The 22,294-nt window shown below is 49.5% G+C and overlaps 1 protein-coding gene across 1 annotated transcript in view; it reads left to right on the forward strand.

Annotated features, from left to right (window-relative positions):
- Nucleotides 1–21,480, forward strand: part of LOC140468818 (uncharacterized) — an 86,342-nt gene extending 64,862 nt beyond the window's left edge. Inside the window, exons 15-18 of the mRNA XM_072564836.1 lie at nucleotides 14,137–14,316; nucleotides 18,568–19,299; nucleotides 20,597–20,807; nucleotides 21,145–21,480. Coding sequence (XP_072420937.1) covers nucleotides 14,137–14,316; nucleotides 18,568–19,299; nucleotides 20,597–20,807; nucleotides 21,145–21,291 — 1,270 coding nt within the window. The 3' untranslated portion in view covers nucleotides 21,292–21,480. The remainder of the gene's footprint in view (nucleotides 1–14,136; nucleotides 14,317–18,567; nucleotides 19,300–20,596; nucleotides 20,808–21,144) is intronic.
- Nucleotides 21,481–22,294: the final 814 nt, after the last annotated feature.

Consider the following 22,294-nt stretch of genomic DNA (forward strand, 5'->3'; position numbering starts at 1 on the left):
ACTCCCGCAGGCCCAGGGAACTCACTCCCGCAGGCCCGGGAACTCACTCCCGCAGACCCGGAGAACTCACTCCCGAAGGCCCAGGGAACTCACTCCCGCAGGCCCTGGGAACTCACTCCCGCAGGCCCAGGGAACTCACTCCCGCAGGCCCGGGGAACTCACTCCCGCAGGCCCAGGGAACTCACTCCCGCAGGCCCTGGGAACTCACTCCCGCAGGCCCAGGGAACTCACTCCCGCAGGCCCTGGGAACTCACTCCCGCAGGCCCAGGGAACTCACTCCCGCAGGCCCAGGGAACTCACTCCCGCAGGCCCGGGGAACTCACTCCCGAAGGCCCAGGGAACTCACTCCCGAAGGCCCAGGGAACTCACTCCCGCAGGCCCTGGGAACTCACTCCCGCAGGCCCTGGGAACTCACTCCCGTAGGCCTGAGGAACTCAATCCCGTAGGCCCTGGGAATGCACTCCCACAGACCTGGGGAACTCACTCCTGTAGGCCCGGGGAACTCACTCCTGCAGATCTGGGGAACGCACTCCCACAGACCCGGGGAACTCACTTCCGTAGGCCGTGGGAACTCACTCCCGCAGATCTGGGGAACGCACTCCCACAGACCCGGGGAACTCAATCCCGTAGGCCCTGGGAATGCACTCCCACAGACCTGGGGAACTCACTCCTGTAGGCCCGGGGAACTCACTCCTGCAGACCTGGGGAACGCACTCCCACAGACCTGGGGAACTCACTCCTGTAGGCCCGGGAACTCACTCCTGCAGATCTGGGGAACGCACTCCCACAGACCCGGGGAACTCACTTCCGTAGGCCGTGGGAACTCACTCCCGCAGACCCGGAGAACTCCCATAAGTTCTGGGAACTCACTCCCACAGATCCTGGGAACTCACTCCCACAGGCCCTGGGAACTCACTCCTGTAGGGCCTGGGAACTCACTCCCGCAGGCCCGGGGAACTCACTCCTGCAGACCCAGGGAACTCAGACCCACAGACCCTGGTACCTCACTCCCACAGATCCTGGTACCTCACTTCCATAGACCCTGGGAACTCACTCCCACAGACCCAGGTACCTCAATCTCACAGACCCGGGTACCTCACTCCCATAGACCCTGGTGCCTCACTCTCACAGACCCGGGTACCTCACTCCCACACACCAGGGAACACATACCCACAGACCCTGGGAACGGACTCCCACAGACGCTGAGAACGCATTCCCACGGGGCCCTAGGAATGCACGCCCACAGACCCTGGGAACTCCCTCCTGCAGACCCAAGGAATTCACTCCCGCAGGCCCTGAGAACTCACTCCTGAAGGTGTGAGGAACTCTCTCATGCAGACATTGGTACCTCACTCCTGCAGGCCCAGGGAACACACTCCCGCAGCCCAGGGAGATCACCCCCACAGACTCTGGAAGCTCACTCCCACAGGCCCAGGGAACTCACTCCCGCAGGCCCTGGGAACTCACTCCCACAGGCCCAGGGAACTCACTCCCACAGGCCCAGGGAACTCACTCCTGCAGGCCCTGGGCACTCACTCCTGAAGGTGCTAGGAACTCTCTCATGCAGAAATTGGTACCTCACTCCCACAGGCCCAGGGATCTCACTCCTGCAGGCCCTGGGAACTCACTCCCACAGGCCCTGGGAACACACTCCCACAGACTCTGGAAGCCTTCTCCTGCAGGCCCTCAGAGATCACTCCCACAGACTCTGGTACCTCACTCCCACAGGCCCGGGGAAGACTCCCACAGACTCTGGTACCTCTCTCCCACAGGCCTGGGGAACTCACTCCCACAGACCCGGGGAACTCACTCCCACAGGCCCTGGGAACTCACTCCCACAGACTCTGGAAGCTCACTCCCGCAGGCCCTGGGAACACTCCCACAGACTCTGGGAGCTCACTCCCACAGGCCCGGGGAACTCACTCCCACAGACCCTGGGAACTCACTCCCACAGACTCTGGACACTCACTCCTGCAGGCCCTGGGAAGACTCCCACAGACTCTGGGAGCTCACTCCCGCAGGCCCTCAGAGATCACTCCCACAGACTCTGGTACCTCACTCCCACAGGCCCGGGGAACTCAATCTCACAGACCCTGGGAACTCACTCCCACAGGCCCTGGGAACTCACTCCCACAGACTCTGGGAGCTCACTCCTGCAGGCCCTCAGAGATCACTCCCACAGACTCTGGAAGCTCACTCCCGCAGGCCCTGGGAACACTCCCACAGACTCTGGGAGCTCACTCCTGCAGGCCCTGGGAACACTCCCACAGACTCTGGTACCTCACTCCCACAGGCCCGGGGAACTCACTCCCGAAGGCCCTGGGAACTCACTCCCACAGACCCGGGGAACTCACTCCCGTAGACCCTGGGAACTCACTCCCACAGGCCCTGGGAACTCACTCCTGCAGACCCGGAGAACTCACTCCCGCAGACTCGGAGAACTCACCCCCGAAGGCCCAGGGAACTCACTCCTGCAGGCTCAGGGAACTCACTCCCACAGGCTCAGGGAACTCACTCCCACAGGCCCTGGGAACTCACTCCCACAGACCCTGGTACCTCATTCCCACAGATCCTGGTACCTCACTCCCATAGACCCTGGGAACTCACTCCCACAGACCCAGGTACCTCAATCTCACAGACCCGGGTATCTCACTCCCACACACCAGGGAACACATACCCACAGACCCTGGGAACGGACTCCCACAGCCGCTGAGAACGCATTCACACGGGGCCCTAGGAATGCATGCCCACAGACCCTGGGAACTCCCTCCTGCAGACCCAAGGAATTCACTCCCGCAGGCCCTGAGAACTCACTCCTGAAGGTGTGAGGAACTCTCTCATGCAGACATTGGTACCTCACTCCTGCAGGCCCAGGGAACACACTCCCGCAGCCCAGGGAGATCACCCCCACAGACTCTGGAAGCTCACTCCCACAGGCCCTGGGAACTCACTCCCACAGGCCCTGGGAACTCACTCCCACAGACCCTGGGAACTCACTCCCACAGGCCCTGGGAACTCACTCCCGCAGGCCCAGGGAACTCACTCCCACAAGCCCAGGGAACTCACTCCTGCAGGCCCTGGGAACTCACTCCCACAAGCCCAGGGAACTCACTCCCGCAGGCCCAGGGAACTCACTCCCACAAGCCCAGGGAACTCACTCCCACAGGCCCTGGGAACTCACTCCCACAGGCCCTGGGAACTCACTCCCACAAGCCCAGGGAACTCACTCCCACAGGCCCTGGGAACTCACTCCCGCAGGCCCAGGGAACTCACTCCCACAAGCCCAGGGAACTCACTCCCACAGGCCCTGGGAACTCACTCCCACAGGCCCTGGGAACTCACTCCCACAAGCCCAGGGAACTCACTCCCACAGGCCCTGGGAACTCACTCCCGCAGGCCCAGGGAACTCACTCCCACAAGCCCAGGGAACTCACTCCTGCAGGCCCTGGGCACTCACTCCTGAAGGTGCTAGGAACTCTCTCATGCAGAAATTGGTACCTCACTCCCACAGTCCCAGGGTTCTCACTCCTGCAGGCCCTGGGAGATCAATCCCACAGACTCTGGGATCTCACTCCTGCAGGTCCTCAGAGATCACTCCCACAGACTCTGGTACCTCACTCCCACAGGTATGGGAACTCACTCCCACAGACCCTGGGAACTCACTCCCACAGACTCTGGAAGCTCACTCCCACAGACCCTGGGAACACTCCCTCAGACTCTGGTACCTCACTCCCACAGGCCTGGGGCACTCACTCCCACAGGCCCAGGGAACTCACTCCCACAGATCCTGGTACCTCACTCCCATAGACCCTGGTGCCTCACTCTCACAGACCCGGGTACCTCACTCCCACACACCAGGGAACACATTCCCACAGACCCTGGGAACGGACTCCCACAGACGCTGAGAACGCATTCCCACGGGGCCCTAGGAATGCACGCCCACAGACCCTGGGAACTCCCTCCTGCAGACCCAAGGAATTCACTCCCGCAGGCCCTGAGAACTCACTCCTGAAGGTGTGAGGAACTCTCTCATGCAGACATTGGTACCTCACTCCTGCAGGCCCAGGGAACACACTCCCGCAGCCCAGGGAGATCACCCCCACAGACTCTGGAAGCTCACTCCCACAGGCCCTGGGAACTCACTCCCACAGGCCCTGGGAACTCACTCCCACAGACCCTGGGAACTCACTCCCACAGGCCCTGGGAACTCACTCCCGCAGGCCCAGGGAACTCACTCCCACAAGCCCAGGGAACTCACTCCTGCAGGCCCTGGGAACTCACTCCCACAGACCCTGGGAACTCACTCCCGCAGGCCCAGGGAACTCACTCCCACAGGCCGGGGGAACTCACTCCCACAAGCCCAGGGAACTCACTCCCACAGGCCCAGGGAACTCACTTCCACAAGCCCAGGGAACTCACTCCCACAGGCCCTGGGAACTCACTCCCACAGGCCCTGGGAACTCACTCCCACAAGCCCAGGGAACTCACTCCCACAGGCCCTGGGAACTCACTCCCGCAGGCCCAGGGAACTCACTCCCACAAGCCCAGGGAACTCACTCCCACAGGCCCTGGGAACTCACTCCCACAGGCCCTGGGAACTCACTCCCACAAGCCCAGGGAACTCACTCCCACAGGCCCTGGGAACTCACTCCCGCAGGCCCAGGGAACTCACTCCCACAAGCCCAGGGAACTCACTCCTGCAGGCCCTGGGCACTCACTCCTGAAGGTGCTAGGAACTCTCTCATGCAGAAATTGGTACCTCACTCCCACAGTCCCAGGGTTCTCACTCCTGCAGGCCCTGGGAGATCAATCCCACAGACTCTGGGATCTCACTCCTGCAGGTCCTCAGAGATCACTCCCACAGACTCTGGTACCTCACTCCCACAGGCCTGGGGAACTCACTCCCACAGACCCTGGGAACTCACTCCCACAGACTCTGGAAGCTCACTCCCACAGACCCTGGGAACACTCCCTCAGACTCTGGTACCTCACTCCCACAAGCCCAGGGAACTCACTCCCACAGGCCCTGGGAACTCACTCCCGCAGGCCCAGGGAACTCACTCCCACAAGCCCAGGGAACTCACTCCTGCAGGCCCTGGGAACTCACTCCCACAGACCCTGGGAACTCACTCCCGCAGGCCCAGGGAACTCACTCCCACAGGCCGGGGGAACTCACTCCCACAAGCCCAGGGAACTCACTCCCACAGGCCCAGGGAACTCACTCCCACAAGCCCAGGGAACTCACTCCCACAGGCCCTGGGAACTCACTCCCACAGGCCCTGGGAACTCACTCCCACAAGCCCAGGGAACTCACTCCCACAGGCCCTGGGAACTCACTCCCGCAGGCCCAGGGAACTCACTCCCACAAGCCCAGGGAACTCACTCCCACAGGCCCTGGGAACTCACTCCCACAGGCCCTGGGAACTCACTCCCACAAGCCCAGGGAACTCACTCCCACAGGCCCTGGGAACTCACTCCCGCAGGCCCAGGGAACTCACTCCCACAAGCCCAGGGAACTCACTCCTGCAGGCCCTGGGCACTCACTCCTGAAGGTGCTAGGAACTCTCTCATGCAGAAATTGGTACCTCACTCCCACAGTCCCAGGGTTCTCACTCCTGCAGGCCCTGGGAGATCAATCCCACAGACTCTGGGATCTCACTCCTGCAGGTCCTCAGAGATCACTCCCACAGACTCTGGTACCTCACTCCCACAGGCCTGGGGAACTCACTCCCACAGACCCTGGGAACTCACTCCCACAGACTCTGGAAGCTCACTCCCACAGACCCTGGGAACACTCCCTCAGACTCTGGTACCTCACTCCCACAGGCCTGGGGCACTCACTCCCACAGGCCCAGGGAACTCACTCCCACAGATCCTGGTACCTCACTCCCATAGACCCTGGTGCCTCACTCTCACAGACCCGGGTACCTCACTCCCACACACCAGGGAACACATTCCCACAGACCCTGGGAACGGACTCCCACAGACGCTGAGAACGCATTCCCACGGGGCCCTAGGAATGCACGCCCACAGACCCTGGGAACTCCCTCCTGCAGACCCAAGGAATTCACTCCCGCAGGCCCTGAGAACTCACTCCTGAAGGTGCGAGGAATTCTCTCATGCAGACATTGGTACCTCACTCCTGCAGACCCAGGAAACACACTCCCGCAGCCCAGGGAGATCACCCCCACAGACTCTGGAAGCTCACTCCCACAGGCCCTGGGAACTCACTCCTGCAGGCCCTGGGCACTCACTCCTGAAGGTGCTAGGAACTCTCTCATGCAGAAATTGGTACCTCACTCCCACAGTCCCAGAGTTCTCACTCCTGCAGGCCCTGGGAGATCACTCCCACAGACTCTGGGATCTCACTCCTGCAGGTCCTCAGATCACTCCCACAGACTCTGGTACCTCACTCCCACAGGCCTGGGGAACTCACTCCCACAGGCCCGGGGAACTCACTCCCACAGGCCCGGGGAACTCACTCCCACAGACCCCGGGAACCCGCTCCCACAGACTCTGGTAGCTCACTCCCACAGGCCCTGGGAACACTCCCACAGACTCTGGTACCTCACTCCCACAGGCCCGGGGAACTCACTCCCACAGGCCCTGGGCACTCAATCCCACACACTGTGGCACCTCACTCACGCAGGTTCTGGTACCTCACTCCCAATGGCCCTGGGAGCTCACTCCCAGAGACCCTAGTACCTCACTCCACCTGGCCTGGGGGCTCACTCCCACTGACCCTCACTTCCCCTGCCTGGGGAATTCGATCTCGCTGCCACCACAGGCCCTCAGATCTCAATGATTTCTCTCAAATGTCCATGTTCAATGCAGCACCAGTTAGAGTCTGAATAGTGAATCCATGTGTTAAGCTTTCTGAGGAATGCTGTCACCACATTAAACTTTAAATAAATGCTATTGACATTAAACAACACCCAACAATGCCTTGTTGGACGAGCTCATATTTAATGCTTTTCAGGCAGTTTCATGGGGATTTGCTCTGGAATGAATATCTTCTTTGCAATTGAGCCTTTACATCTGTCAACCATCAAGAAAGAATTACAAAAATTTGAATGAAGATATAAAACATACTGAAGGCATAATGATCATCCTAGTAGCTAGATATAATTACTATATATGACAAATATAATGATGACAAACACCAGGGCACCTTTACTAATTCAAAACAGCGTTGCAAATTCTAAGCCAAAAAGCTGCAATTATAATTTATTAATTATAATTCAATATTGGGCACAAGCCTCTAAAGTTACTTTATTTAAGAGCGTTATTGTACAAAATATGTTGCTTCATGCCATTCACTTTTGTAAAGACAAAGAAGAAACCTATCATTCCAACAAAATATACTTCAAATGAGGAAATCACAGAAATTCCCAAAACATCAGAAAATGAGCAGAATGTGTTGAGGAACTAAAAGAGACAATTTCCAAATCATGTTTTGCTGATTAATAGAAGCCTGAATATTTTGATGGAGGCAAGATCATTCTTGCATTATTTATATTATGTGCAGCCTTGTGTTTGTGCTGGGGATGCATATTTGTATGAAGCATAAACAGCAGCAGAACGGTTGGGTCAGGTGACCTGTTTGTGTGTTGTCAATTCAATGTTCTCGGGTTGGAGTTTTTAACCTGTTTCTGATTGAGTGCAATGTTTTGGGTCTGGAGGAGGTTCTGTAATTTTCTCTGGATATGCTTTTGGTAGAAACATTGTTCTGCAATCAACAATCTTTCGGTGAAATTTGTTGAAAATAATGAGTAAAAAGTAAACTCATCATACTCCCACTGTCTCATCAGAGGGAGATAACTGGTGGTGGGTTTAATTAGGTGAGGGTCAAGGTTGAGAAAGTGGAGCCTTCACAATAACCTCAGCTGAATCCCAGGAATTTAACCCATACTGTTAGAAACACTCTGCAATATAGACCAGTTGTTCAGATGACTGGATGAGTGTAGTCCTGACAAAACTCAAGGAGCTTGACACCATCCAGGACAAACCAGCCAGCCGATTGGCACCACATTCACAAACATTCATTCCCTCCACCACTGACGGTCAGTAGCCGGAATGTGTCCCGTCTGCAGGATGCACTGCAGAAATGCGTCAACGCTCCTTCAACAACATGTTTCAAAGCCACAACCACCATCGCGTGTTAGGACAAAAGCTGCAGGTAATGGAAACACCATCAACTGCAAGTCTCACCAAACAACTGACCTGGAAGTATATCGGCATTCCTTCACTGTTAACAGATCAAATTCCTGGAACTTCCTCCCTCATTTTATGATTGGAATTGCCTACACCAAATTGGCTGCAGTCGTTCACGAACAAAGCTTGCCACCACTTTCTCAAGAGCAATTCAAGATGAGCAATAAATGTTTGCCCAGCCAGCTAAGTCCATATCGCCTGAATAATGAAAAAAAAGCCCTAATATATTTTCCTTTCAATTAACACAGAGAAACAGAGAAAACAGGAACAGTAGGCCCTTCAAAGCTGCTCGTCAAACTGAATACCCTGTTCCCACTCCCTCACCATACCTTTTGATCCCTTGAAGAAGTATATCTAACTCCTTCTTCAAACATTCGATATTTTGGCCCCGACTGTTTTCTGTGACAGAGAATTCCACACACGTACCACTCTCTGTGTGAAGAAATTTCCCTTCATCTCGGTCCTAAATGGCCTGTATTCTTAGACTGGGTCCAGACTCTCTAGTCATCAGGAACGTCATTCTTGCATTTACTATGTTTAGTCCTGGTAGAATTTTATCGGTTTCTGTGAGATCTCTGCTCATTCTTCTCACTCCAGTGAATAGGTGGTAACTGATCCAGTGTCTTATTATGTGTCGATCCTGCCATCCCAGGAATCATAGAACATAGAACATAGAAACGTACAGCACAGAACAGGCCCTTTGGCCTATGATGTTGTGCCAAAGTTTAATCCTAATGTGAAATATAATAACTTAACCTATGCACCCCTCAACTCACTGCTATCCATGTCCCTAATGACTCTGCTTCCACCACCACCGCTGGCAACGCATTCCATGCATTCACAACTCTCTGCGTAAAGAATCTACCTATGATATCTCCTCTATACCTTTCTCCCAATATCTTAAAACCCTCATACCAGTTAATCCTGCCCTGGGGAAAGGACTCTGGCTATTGACTCTATCTATTCGTCTCATTATCTTGTATACCTTGATCAGATTTCCTCTCTTCCTCCTTCTCTCCAGAGAGAAAAGTCCAAACTTATTTCACCTTTCTTCATAAGGCAAGCCCTCCAGTCCAGGCAGCGTCCTGGTAAACCTTCTTTGCACCCTCTCCAAAGCCTCTGTACCTTTCCTATAGTAGGGCGACCAGAACTGGACACAATATTCCAAGTGTGGTCTCACCAGGGTCTTGTACAGCTGCAGCAAAACTTTGCGGCTCTTAAACTCGATCCCCTTGTTAATGAAAGCCAAAATACCATATGCTCTCTTAACAACCCTATCCACTTGGGTGGCAATTTTGAGGGATCTATGTACTTGCACACCCAGATCCCTCAGTTCCTCCACACTGCCAAGAATCTTGTCTTTAATCCTATATACAGCATTCACTTCGCACTTATCCAGGTTAAACTCCATCTGCCATTTCTCAGGCAGGCTCTGTATCCTGTCTATGTCGCGCTGCAGCCTGCAATAGCCCTCAATACCATCGACGACACATCCAACCTTTGTGACATCTGCAAATTTACTAACTCACCCCTCAACCTCCTCATCCAAGTCATTTATAAAAACTGCAAAGAGCAGAAGCCCACTCAATACTGACCTCCAGGCAGAATACTTTCCATCTATAACCAATCTCTGCCTTCTGTCAGCCAACCAATTCTGAATCCAAATAGCCAAATCTCCCTGTATCCCATACTTCCTGACTTTATGAATGAGCCTACCATGGGGAACCCTATCAAATGCCTTGCTGAAGTCCATATACACCACATCCACTGCTCGAACTTCGTCGGCCTGTCTTGCCACCTCCTCAAAGAACTCAATAAGATTTGTGAGGCATGACCTGCCCCTCACAAAGCCATGCTGACTGTTTTTAATCACACTATGCTTTGTCAAATAGTCATAAATCCTATCCCTCAGAATTCTTTCCAAAAGTTTGCTTACCACAGACGTAAACTGACTGGTCTGTAATTGCCAGCGATTTCCCTATTACCCTTCTTGAAAAGAGGAACAACATTTGCCTCCTTCAAATTCTCCAATATGACTCTCATGGAGAGTGAGGAGGCAAAGATCCTCGCCAGCGGCTTAGCAACCTCCTTTCTCACTTCCCGGATCAGCCTAGGATAAATCTCCTCTGGCCCTGGGGACTTATTAATCTTAATGTTTTCCAAAGTTTCCAGCACATCAACTTCATCAATCTTGATCTGGTCAAGCCTGTATCCTGGCTCCTCTAAGTTTTCATTCACAACAAGGTCCCTTACCTTAGTGAAAACCAAAGCAAAAAACTCATTTCTGGCTTCCTCTATCTGCTCAGATTCCATGCACAAGCTCCCTCCGTTATCTCTGATCAGCCCTACCTTTTCCCTGATCATTCTCTTATTCCTCACATATAAGTAAAATGCCTTTGGGTTCTCCCTAATCCTTCTTGCCAAGCCTTTCTCGTGCCCTCTTCTTGCTCTCCTCAGTCCATTTCTGAGCTCCTTTCTAACAAGCCTGTAATCCTCTAAAGCTGTGCTAGATCCTTGCTTCCTTCACCTTATGTAAGCTGCCTTCTTCCTTTTGACAAGAAGCTCCTCTGTTCTCGTCATCCAAGGTTCCTTAATCTTACCCCTTCTTACCTGTCTCAGAGGAACAAATTTGTGCATCACTTGCAACAACTGCTCCTTAAAGAGTCTCCACATGTCTGCTGTGCCCTTTCTGTGGAACAATTGCTCCCAGTCTGTACATCCCAACTCTTGTCTGATAGTGTCATAATTTCCTTTTCCCCACTTAAATATCTTCCCTCAGCAACTGCTCCTTTCCCTCTCCAAGGCTATGGTAAATGTGAGGTAGTTGTGATCACTGTCATCAAAGTGTTCTCCCACCGTGAGATCTGACACCTGTCCTAGCTCATTGCCGAGCACCAAATCCAAAATGGCCCCTCCCCTCGTCGGTCTGTCTACATACTCAGTAAGGAAACCCTCCTGGACACACCAAACAAAAACGGCTCCATCCAAACCATCTGCACTTAGGAGGTTCCAATCGATATTGGGAAAGTTAAAATCACCCATACCATCATAACCCATTAGAATTGCATTTTTCTAGAATCTTCAATATCTCTGCTGCTAGCACAGGGCTGCATGGTGGTGCAGTGGTTAGCACTGCTGTCTCACAGCACCAGGGACCCGGATTCAATTCCCGCCTCGGGCAACTGTCTGTGTGGAGTTTGCACATTCTCCCTGTGTCTGCGTGGGTTTCCTCCTGATTCTCCAGTTTCCTCCCACAGTCCAAAGATGTGCAGGTTAGGTGAATTGGCCATGCTAAATTACCCGTAGTGTTAGGTGAAGGGGTAAATGTAGGGGAATGGATCTGGGTGGGTTGTTTTTCGGAGGGTCGGTTTGGACTTGTTGGGCCGAAGGGCCTGTTTCCACACTGTAAGTAACCTATTCTAATCTAATCTAATGTATTAGGTGATCTGTAGAAAACCCCCAGTACGGTGGCTGTTCCCTTGCTGTTCCCAACTTCCACCATACTGACTCAGTAGACAAACTTTTCTCAACAACCTTTGTTTCTGTAGCTGTGATGCACTCTCTGATTAGCAATGCTATACCACCTCCTCTTTTTCCACCCTCCCTGTTCTTTTTAAACATTCTAAACCCTGGAACATCAAGCAACCATTCCTGCCCCTGTGAAACCCACGTCTCCATTAGGGACACAACATTGTAGCCCGAAGTACTGATCCAAGCTCTAAGTGCGTCACTCTTATTTCTGACACTCCTTGCGTTGAAGCAGACACATTTTAACCGGTCCATTTATTTAATTGCATGAGAAACCTTCCCAATAGATTCACTGCATCCTGTCACTTCCCCATCTGCAACTGACCCCCTCTCAGACATGTGGTTCTGATTCCCATCCCCCTGCCAAACTAGATTAAACCCTCCCGGATTACACAAGCCAATCTCCCACCCAGGACATTTGTGCCCCTCCAGTTCAGGTGCATCCTTCACATACAGGTCCCACCTTCCCCAGAAGGTATCCCAATGGTCTAGGTATCTTGAAACCCTGCCTCCTGCACCACCCTCGCAGTCACATGTTAAGCTGCATTCGCTGACTGTTCCTCACCTCACTATCTCGTGGCATCGATAGCAAACCTGAGATCACAACTCTACTCATCCTGATCTTCAGCTTCCAACCTAATTCTCTGCAGTCACTTTTCAGATCCTCAATCCCTTTCCTGGTTACCAGAATCAGTCTGGTAAGTCTTCATTACACTTCCTCCATTGTCAGAAATTTTTCCTCAGTTAAGGATATGGTAAACTGCGTACAGTACTCCAGGTACAGTCTCACCAAGACCCTTTGCAACTGCAGCAAGACGTCCCTGCTCCTGTACTCAAATTCTCTCATTATGTCCGCCAACAAAGTATTTGCCTTCTCCACTGCCAAGTACTCCTCTTGCTTACTTTCAGCAATTAGTGTACAAGAATATCCAGGTCTCATTATACCTCGCCCTTTCCCAATCTATCGCCATTCAGAAAATAATCTGCTTTCTTGTCTTTGCTACGAAAATGGATAAACTCACATTTATCCACATTATACTTCCACCTGCCATTGCAACAGGCAAAGCCACGTTAGAAAATCATTGCAGCTTTGAATTGACAAGATGTGCAATTGTTAATGCTTACTTTGAATCAGAAATACTTTGCTTGAGTTGACTTCTGATGGTTTCAAATGAAAGCTGTTGTGATGTCACGGTGCAAGTGTGCATGCAGAGGTGGATCATGGTAGCCATAACATAGGTGTCTATCCCCTTCGCTGGGAACACATATCTGTCTGTAAAGCATAATTTCACAATGTGCTTTTTAATGATAGCACAGGCCTAACATTTTAACCAAGCCAGATGTTAATATGTTGAAATATTCATTACAATCCTTTTGTTTTTTAAAAGCTGTATATTCACTTCTCTCCAATTCTTTAGCAAACTTCCAATTCTAATGAATTCCTTCAAAATATTGCCAGACTACATTCAATGTTTGCAGCCATTTCCTGAAGCATCCTTATTGGTCTCAGGTCCTTTACGTCTTTCAGTGTGTTCAATTTTTTTTCACTTCATCATTGCACAGTACTATTGGTCTTAAAATTTACTCCTTAATTCTCAGAAACTTAACTTTAACTTCCTGGAGACAATAACAAACTCATGTGTCACTGGTGAAATAAAATTAATTCCAATTTCTACCACCTTCCACTGCATTAAAAGACTTTAATTTTTGTATGTTTTTGATCTCTCTGGATGCAGTAATTGAAACCTATTTATTTGTTATGATCCTTGGGATTTCATTGAAACATATAGAATGCTTAGAGAGTTTGACAGGGTATATCTAGTTTGGCTTTGTCTCCTGACTATAGAGTCTGTAAATAGAGGATGTAATCTCAGCTGAGTCAACTATTTAGAGACACTTTCTTCACAGAAGGTTGTGAGTCTTTCAAATTCTGTATCTCCCAGCAATGTTCTTCCAAACCCATGACCTCTATTGACTATAAGAACAAGAATAGTTGGTGCGTGGGGACACCAATGGCAAATTTCCCTTTAAATCAAACACCACTGTATTAGCACTTTATGAGTCGTGGGTCAAATTCTGTAACCACCTCCTCCACTCCCAACAACAGCAGATAGACCACCAGGAGATGTGAAGAAAGTGGATTTGAGCCAGAAGATCAGGTTTGCAGCCTCCTGCTTGATTCCATTTTCACAATGAATAAGACTTTGTCACTAATCTCTTCTGTTTCTCAGCAATATTGTAGTACAAGGCGGACAGCTGACTGCTGTGACTGTAAAAAGGTGGATGGTTGTTGCTGGGACCTGACTGGGTGCACTCCATCATTGAGGATGTCTCTGAGACGAGGAACAATAAAGTTGTTGGGATTTGAAAGCAGCGGTTTCCGGTTTGGTGGAGGTGGTTTCCGGTGTCATGGCCGCCGCCTGCTGTCGGTGGCGATTTCGGTTTTAGCTCGGCTCCGGTGACAATGTCAGCGGCGCTGACGGAGCGACAGGGAGTGGTGGGGGATCTGCAGCAGAAGCCCAAGGCCGAGCTGCTGGAGCTGCTGAGGCGGCAGAGAAAACTTCAGGCCAATCGGTCAGTGAGGCGGGCGGGAGGGGAAGCTCGGGGGGGGCGGAGTGGAGAGAATGGGCCGGGGGGTGGAGGGGGTGGAGGGGGTGGGAGGAGAGAATGGGCCGGGGGGTGGAGGGGGTGGAGGGGGTGGAGGGGATGGAGGGGGTGGGAGGAGAGAATGGGCCGGGGGGTGGAGGGGATGGAGGGGGTGGGAGGAGAGAATGGGCCGGGGGGTGGAGGGGGTGGGAGGAGAGAATGGGCCGGGGGGTGGAGGGGATGCTCAGGTGGGGGGTGGAGGGGGTGGGAGGAGAGAATGGGCCGGGGGGTGGAGGGGATGCTCAGGTGGGGGGTGGAGGGGGTGGGAGGAGAGAATGGGCCGGGGGGTGGAGGGGATGCTCGGGCGGGGGGTGGGAGGAGAGAATGGGCCGGGGGGTGGAGGGGATGGAGGGGGTGGGAGGAGAGAATGGGCCGGGGGGTGGAGGGGATGGAGGGGGTGGGAGGAGAGAATGGGCCGGGGGGTGGAGGGGGTGGGAGGAGAGAATGGGCCGGGGGGTGGAGGGGATGCTCAGGTGGGGGGTGGAGGGGGTGGGAGGAGAGAATGGGCCGGGGGGTGGAGGGGATGCTCGGGCGGGGGGGGTGGGGGTGGGAGGAGAGAATGGGCCGGGGGGTGGAGGGGGTGGGAGGAGAGAATGGGCCGGGGGGTGGAGGGGATGGAGGGGGTGGGAGGAGAGAATGGGCCGGGGGGTGGAGGGGGTGGGAGGAGAGAATGGGCCGGGGGGTGGAGGGGGTGGGAGGAGAGAATGGGCCGGGGGGTGGAGGGGATGCTCGGGCGGGGGGGGTGGGGGTGGGAGGAGAGAATGGGCCGGGGGGTGGAGGGGATGGAGGGGGTGGGAGGAGAGAATGGGCCGGGGGGTGGAGGGGGTGGGAGGAGAGAATGGGCCGGGGGGTGGAGGGGATGCTCGGGCGGGGGGTGGGGGGGTGGGAGGAGAGAATGGGCCGGGGGGTGGAGGGGATGCTCGGGCGGGGGGTGGGGGGGTGGGAGGAGAGAATGGGCCGGGGGGTGGAGGGGATGCTCGGGCGGGGGGTGGGGGGGTGGGAGGAGAGAATGGGCCGGGGGGTGGAGGGGATGCTCGGGCGGGGGGTGGGGGGGTGGGAGGAGAGAATGGGCCGGGGGGTGGAGGGGATGCTCAGGTGGGGGGTGGAGGGGGTGGGAGGAGAGAATGGGCCGGGGGGTGGAGGGGATGCTCGGGCGGGGGGTGGGGGGGTGGGAGGAGAGAATGGGCTGGGGGGTGGAGGGGATGCGTGGGGGGTGGGGAGAGAGAATGGGCCGGGGGGTGGAGGAGATGCTCGGGGGGTGGAGGAGATGCTCGGGGGGTGGTGTGGGGTGGGAGGAGAGAATGGGCCGGGGGGGTGAAGGGGATGTCTCGGTGTTTGGACCCAGGGGACGAAGGGGAGGCTGGCGGTGTGGGGTGGGGGGTGGTGGGGGCGGGGGTTGGTGCAGGTGGGAAAGAGAAATGGGCAGCGAGGTCACAATTGGGCGAACGGGACTCGAGCTGGGCGTGTGGAAACTGGTCTCATTGTTGCAGAAGGGAGAGAAAGGGCAATAGAGTCAAAAAGGTCATAGCAATTAAGCACTGTGGATGTTGGAGATCTGAAACAGAATTCAGAAGTTTCTCCAACATGGAATTATGTTCTTTGCGGGAGAGTCAGGATGTTCGACTTTATGGAGACAGAACACTGCAATCCTATGATCCGATTTCATGTATAATTGGCCACGTTCTGGTGTTGGGATTGTTTATCGTGCAGTAGTGTTGATAAAGTTAGAGGTACCATTTGTAGGAGCCTCTGAACTTCAAAGAAATTTGTCAAGTGACTCCTCACCAGAATTTTCAAACCAGCATCAAGAAGTGGCTGGTGGACAGAAGAGTCCTGTCCATCAGATTCTTCCTGTGTGCCTGGCATTTCAGTTCTTCTGTCTGCTACCCTTGGGACAGCTGTTGTGGGCATGGAACCAGAAACCATTGCCCATCTCTGTCTGGAAGTTGACTTTACAAAACAGGTGTGGAAAGAGTTGCAGTAGCTTTTATCGATGTTTATCCCAAACAACTCTAACACAGATTTGGAGATGCCGGTGTTGGGCTGGGGTGTACACAGTTAAAAATCACACAACACCAGGTTATAGTCCAACAGTCCTCCTTCAGCAGCGCTCCAAAAGCTAGTGCTTCCAATTAAACCTGTTGGACTATAACCTGGTGTTGTGATTTTTAACTCCATAGCACAGACAGAAGTCTTCTGGCTGCTCCCAGAGATGCACACTGTGATAAACATTACCTGGAGGGCCATCAAGTTAGGAAAAGACATTCTGCTCTTTGTCGTGCCCTAAATCTTTTGGCCTTCCAGTACAGGAAGCTGTCCATCATCAACCGATGCAGATTGGCCCATTCCCAATTTGTTCCATTTGAAATGTTCTGTAATGTACCCTTAAAAATATTATAAATGTATTTGTAGAAAATGAAAACCAATAGTAAGGATGTAAAGCAAAGTGCCAATACACATTGATCCATGTTTGTAGCAGTCTCCTAATGTGTCTGGATTTATGAGTAGATTGCCTTGTGAGGAATCTCTATGTTGGATCTTGGGTAAAAGAACATATATTTTATGTTCTTTCAGTCCCAGTTTTAGGATAATTAAGGGCAGAGAGGTGGAATGGTTTTTTGTTTTGGAGTATATTCAGGAGAATTTTCTTGATCAGTATATTTCTGGTCCAACAAGGAAGGAATGTCTTGATGATGTGCCACAAACAAAGTTGAAGTCCTGAATGAAAGGGATTAGGACATTGTGTCCAAAGTTAGCTGAGTAACAGAGAAACAGACAGTGGTGAATGTTTGTTTTTCAAACAGGATATATGATAGCGTGTACAGCTGGGTTTCCCAGGGGTTAGTACTAGGACGTAGACATGAATGTGCCGCACATGTTTTCAAAGGTTTGCAAGTGTTGTGAGCTGTGAGGAAGATTGTGAAAAACTTAGAGGATTTGGGACTGGTGGAATTGGTAGACCTTGGGGCATATGAAATTTAATGCAGGGCATTGTGAATTGAATCATTTTGGTGGAAAGGACAAGGAGAAGCAATTTAAAAAAAAATCTTTCTAAGGGAGACGGAAAGGAGATGTGTATATGTCACAAATTATTGAAGATGATAGGAAAGGGAAAGGCAGTTGTTAGAAAGGTATAATTGAATGTGTGCTTTATAAATCAGTACGGTGTATAAGCAGAAGACAGTTATGATAAATTTCTGTAAAACTGATTGACCTTCAATGGGAGAGTTGCGTCCAATTCTGGTCATTAAATTTTAGGAAGTACATGGAGAGGGGGTAAGGAAAACTTACCAGAATGATTTAAAGAATTAGGAATTATTGATAGACCAGATCTAGCATTGTTTTCAAGAGGCGAGAAGCTTGAGCGATTTGGTAGAGGTATTCCAAATTATGATTGGTGTGGACAGAATAAATAGAAACAAACCACTTCAGTTGGTCAAAATGCCAGAAATCACAAAATGCAGTGTGATGTGAGGCAAAACTTTTTAATGCAGTAAATAGTTAGGATCTGCAATGTTGGAGGCAGATTCAGTATTTTCTATTCATTCACGGGATGTGGGCATCGCTGGCTAGACTAGCATTTGTTACCCATCCCTAATTACCTAAAGGGCAGTTAAGAGTCAACTGTAGTGCTGTAGGTCTGGAGTCACATATAAGTCAGACCAGGTGAGAATGATATTTTCCTTCCCTAAAGGGCATTAGTGAACTGGATGGATTTTTCCTGATTATTGGCAACAGATTCTTCCAGATTTTTATAAGATTCCGATTCCACCATCTGCCATAGCAAGATTCAAACCTGGGTCCCCAGAATGTTACTAAGGTTTCTTGATGATTGGTCCAGCAATAATATCAGTAAGCCATCACCTCCATGTTATGGCTTTCAAAAGACAATTGGACAAGCATTTGATGAGTGCAAACTTTCAGAGCTGCAGGGAAAAGATGGATATGGGATAAACTGAATTATTTTTGCTGAGAACTGGTATTAGCACAATGAGCCAAATGTTCTTTTCTAGTGCAGTGACTTTTATAAATTACTGTGTTTTCATGGTGAAAATGTGGGGTGGAAAATAAAATCAGAAGTTGTGCACATCTATCTGAGGTCTAGATTCAATGGTCTTGCCTTTTGTTAAATGTCTGTTTCATTATGAGCAACTTCTCAATGTAATTGTTTTTGTTCAGGAAGTTTATCCAGAACCTGCCAGACAAGGGTAAACGGATTGCTGAGTTTATAGAAAAACTAGAAGCAGCAATTTCTCAGCATGAAGAAGTGGAGCGAGCAGCTGAAATGCTTTCAGCTTTTAAACTGGAGTTTCAAAACCAGCAAAACGTGATAACGTCTGGCAAGGAGGAAATCCTCCATCTCAAGAGCGCATTGCCAACTCTAACACCAGGACAAGATGTTGGAAACAAATTGAAGGATTGTAATGAAGCTGAGAAAGGTGGATATGTTTTGTCACACGATGATGGTGAAGCAACTATAAACCGGGACGAATTAAATCAGGAGAGACATGCAGTATTTGAAAAAGAGCATGCACCTTCTGAATGCTACACAGCTAAGGGTACTACAAGAAATGAGGACTCTCTGGATTCTGTGTTGCCCAATCAGGGAACCACGTATGTAGAACAGGAAACGAGCAGTCATAGCCATTTCCATGACATTGCAAATGACCTGGAAGCAGATCTTGTCAACAGAGCTGATTTGCTTAGTGATAGGCTTGACAAAGTCAGTCTAACTGATAATGGAAATGTATCTTGTAAAATCGATGATCCACCTTTAAACAATAATGTCAAATTTAATGACAATCCATTTCAGACTTTGCACCAAGAAAATAAAAGACCTCATTACATTGACATACTGGAGCACAGGGCCAAGAATCCAGTGATGAAAAGATCGCAATTTAAAACTAACCGGTAAGTTTCATCTCTGGTTTGAGGTAGACTACATATAGCTGTATTTGGGTTTCTGTTAACGTAAATTTCTGTGCACTGTGAACTGCAATTTTGATGAAATTTAGATCAAAATTTTTGGATTTATTTAGGGCCTTCAACATTTTATTTTTAAATATTTACTGCATTACAACTTGCTTGGTTGCAATTTATCTCAAGATTACAACATTAAAAATCTGCAGTAATCTGAGACCTTACATTTCAGATCTTCAAGGCAAATTCTTGACTGATTTCTGTCTGTCTTTGTATATCTGTGTGGGGATAATTGAAATCTTTGGCTTTTTCATGGCAGTGTGCACAGTTTTTTAAAAAAAAGCTGTTCGTCTTGATGTTATTTAGTGATAGGGAGTAAATGCTGACCGTGTCATTGTGTTAACAAATTAAAAACAACATTGACAGTGTCATTTAATGATTGGTAGTATTGGCAGTAATCGAAAATTAGTTACTTTCTACTTTGTTTAAAAAGCATTACAAGTGTGTTTGCTAGATTCTGTAACTAATATTCACAATTTTTATTACTTTCATGTTCTGCAAAACAAAGTACAGGTATTCTCTCTTCCACTATAATTCTGAATTTTGTGGGTGTTTTGTTCAATAATTAGGACTCTGTCCTATTTTTTTGTAGAATCCCTACAGTGTGGAAATGGGCCATTTGAGCCAACAAGTCCACACTGACCCTCTGGAGTATCCCTCTCCAGACCCATTCCCCTACCCTATTACTCTACATTTCCCATGACTAATGCACCTAGCCTACATATCCCTGAACACAATGGGCAATTTAGCACGGCCAATTCACCTGACCTGCACATCTTTGGAATGTGGGAGGAAACCGGAGCACCCGGAGGAAACCCACGCAGACACGGGGAGAATGAGCAAACTCCACATACAGTCACCCGAGGCTAGAATTGAACCCAAGTTCCTGGCACTGAGGCAGCAGTGCCAACCACTGTTTTTAAGTTATTTTAGTTTCACTGTCTGTTGAGGTAAGTAGGAGTGCACAGTGTCTTGTTCATTAAATGTAAACGTTGACTTTAGATTGTACTGTTAATTCAAAGATGAAAAGTTGCTTGTAAAATCTGTGTTCCTCGATCTTCTGTGAGTTGCACTACATGAAGATCTAGAGCTCTTGTGAATCACTCTTTTAATGTTATGCAATCCCAAGCTATTAAACATTACCTTTCTAAGGCTACGTGAGAGTCTTTTGTTACTGATGGGAAGCACCGTATCTTTTGGTCTGAGTATTTGTTTCCTTTTGCATCAGCCCAATATTGGAATCACCCAGTTCATCTCCAGACCAATCACCCGGCAGATCTGAATTAAAACTGTCTCCAGCAGAACGAAGGTTAAGGGACTGGAAACACCTGGATGATATCACAGCTGCTAGATTGCCCCCACTTTACCATTCTCCTGCTCAACTACTGTCTGTGGAAGAGTCCAGAGAACTACAAATATCACAGAAGCAAAAGTATGAGGTATGAACAATGAAGAGAACACATGGAATATGCAGTTGTTTGACAGCATTTAGATCTATCAAAACACTGGTTGTATGAAATTATCTAATCAGAATTTAGTGTTTTTGCTTCCTTCCTGTTATTACCACAGAATTTAAAGTCTTAACTCTATCTTGTTTGCTGCCTTCAAACAATTTAATTTTGTTATAACCTGCTTATAAAGAGCAAGGTTATTGAGACTGTGTGGAAATGCAATTTTGTATACAAGTAGTTTACTTTTGGGACAGATCGAAGTACTAAAGGGAAACTTTGCTTTTTGTCTTGACATTCAAATTAAAATAAACATTATCTTTTACAGTCCACACAGGCCAAGTTAGCTGCGGCGAAACTAACACAAAGATTGAATATTAAAATGGTGACCTTTGACCCGGAAGGTGCAACTGCTACAGCTTTTCGAGAATATAGGGATCGCGGAGGCAGTTCTTCAGAAGAAGACTTAAGCTGACAGCCCTCCTTTCAAACATGAAAGATCAATAGTTGTGCCTTTTGTGGTGACAATTGAGAGACTGAAAACCAGGCATCCTATCTATGCAAACATTCTTATTGCAGCATGTAACATTATTTTCATACGTTTACAGAGGCTAATGCTGGTCTCTTTATTCTTGACATTATAATTAAATTATACCAGTGTGTATATTCTGTGAGTTGTATTAATGAGAAGTCTTGTGCAGCGTGGAAGTGAGTGACTGTTCCCTTTGCACCAATGTGGTCAGTTTCCCTTTTTTATATCATTGCTGTACTGTACACTTTATTAATTCAAGAAGTAAACTATTTTTGTAGTATTAAAGGTAAAATTAAAGTTGAAAATGTTGATTACTTAAAAGTGAATAGCTGTTTTAATTTGTGGTGTAAAAAGTTTATAGAGGAAGATGTTGATTCAGTTATTTCTGTCACTGACTATTGGTAATGCATTGTGTCACTAATATTGTTTAAAAACTGGGGATGATAAGTTGCAACATTCAATAGTTTATTTTCATAAGGCATGTTTTACTAGGTGTTTAGTGGCCTGACCTGTTACATTGAACTGACTTCTTTTTAGTGAAATTTAGCTAGAGTTATTATAATTAGCACAAAATATCTCAGAATTTTAAGTGCAATTTGTGTTCAACACAATTCTAGATTCTGATCATTTGCACCAGTTTTAAAAACATCCTAGTGCAACTAGGTCTGAACTACAGTGAATCAATAACCAATTTGTGTTTCTTCTCATTGTGTGTAGGCTTTAGGTAAACTTTTTGAAGTTAAACATTTAGCTGAACTTCAGTTTGTTTTGGTGCAAGACATCTCCCTTAACACCCAACAGATTATTCATCCCTCACTTGAATATGCTCAATCATTAAACATTCACTCACTGACCAAAGATTCAGAAAAAACCATTATCAAGTGAAGACATTTTTAAAAACTTTTTTTGTTGTAAGTGGGCAATCCTTTAGTTTAGAACAATGGTC

This window comes from Chiloscyllium punctatum, chromosome 48 (assembly GCF_047496795.1).
Source record: "Chiloscyllium punctatum isolate Juve2018m chromosome 48, sChiPun1.3, whole genome shotgun sequence".
NCBI lineage: Eukaryota > Metazoa > Chordata > Chondrichthyes > Orectolobiformes > Hemiscylliidae > Chiloscyllium > Chiloscyllium punctatum.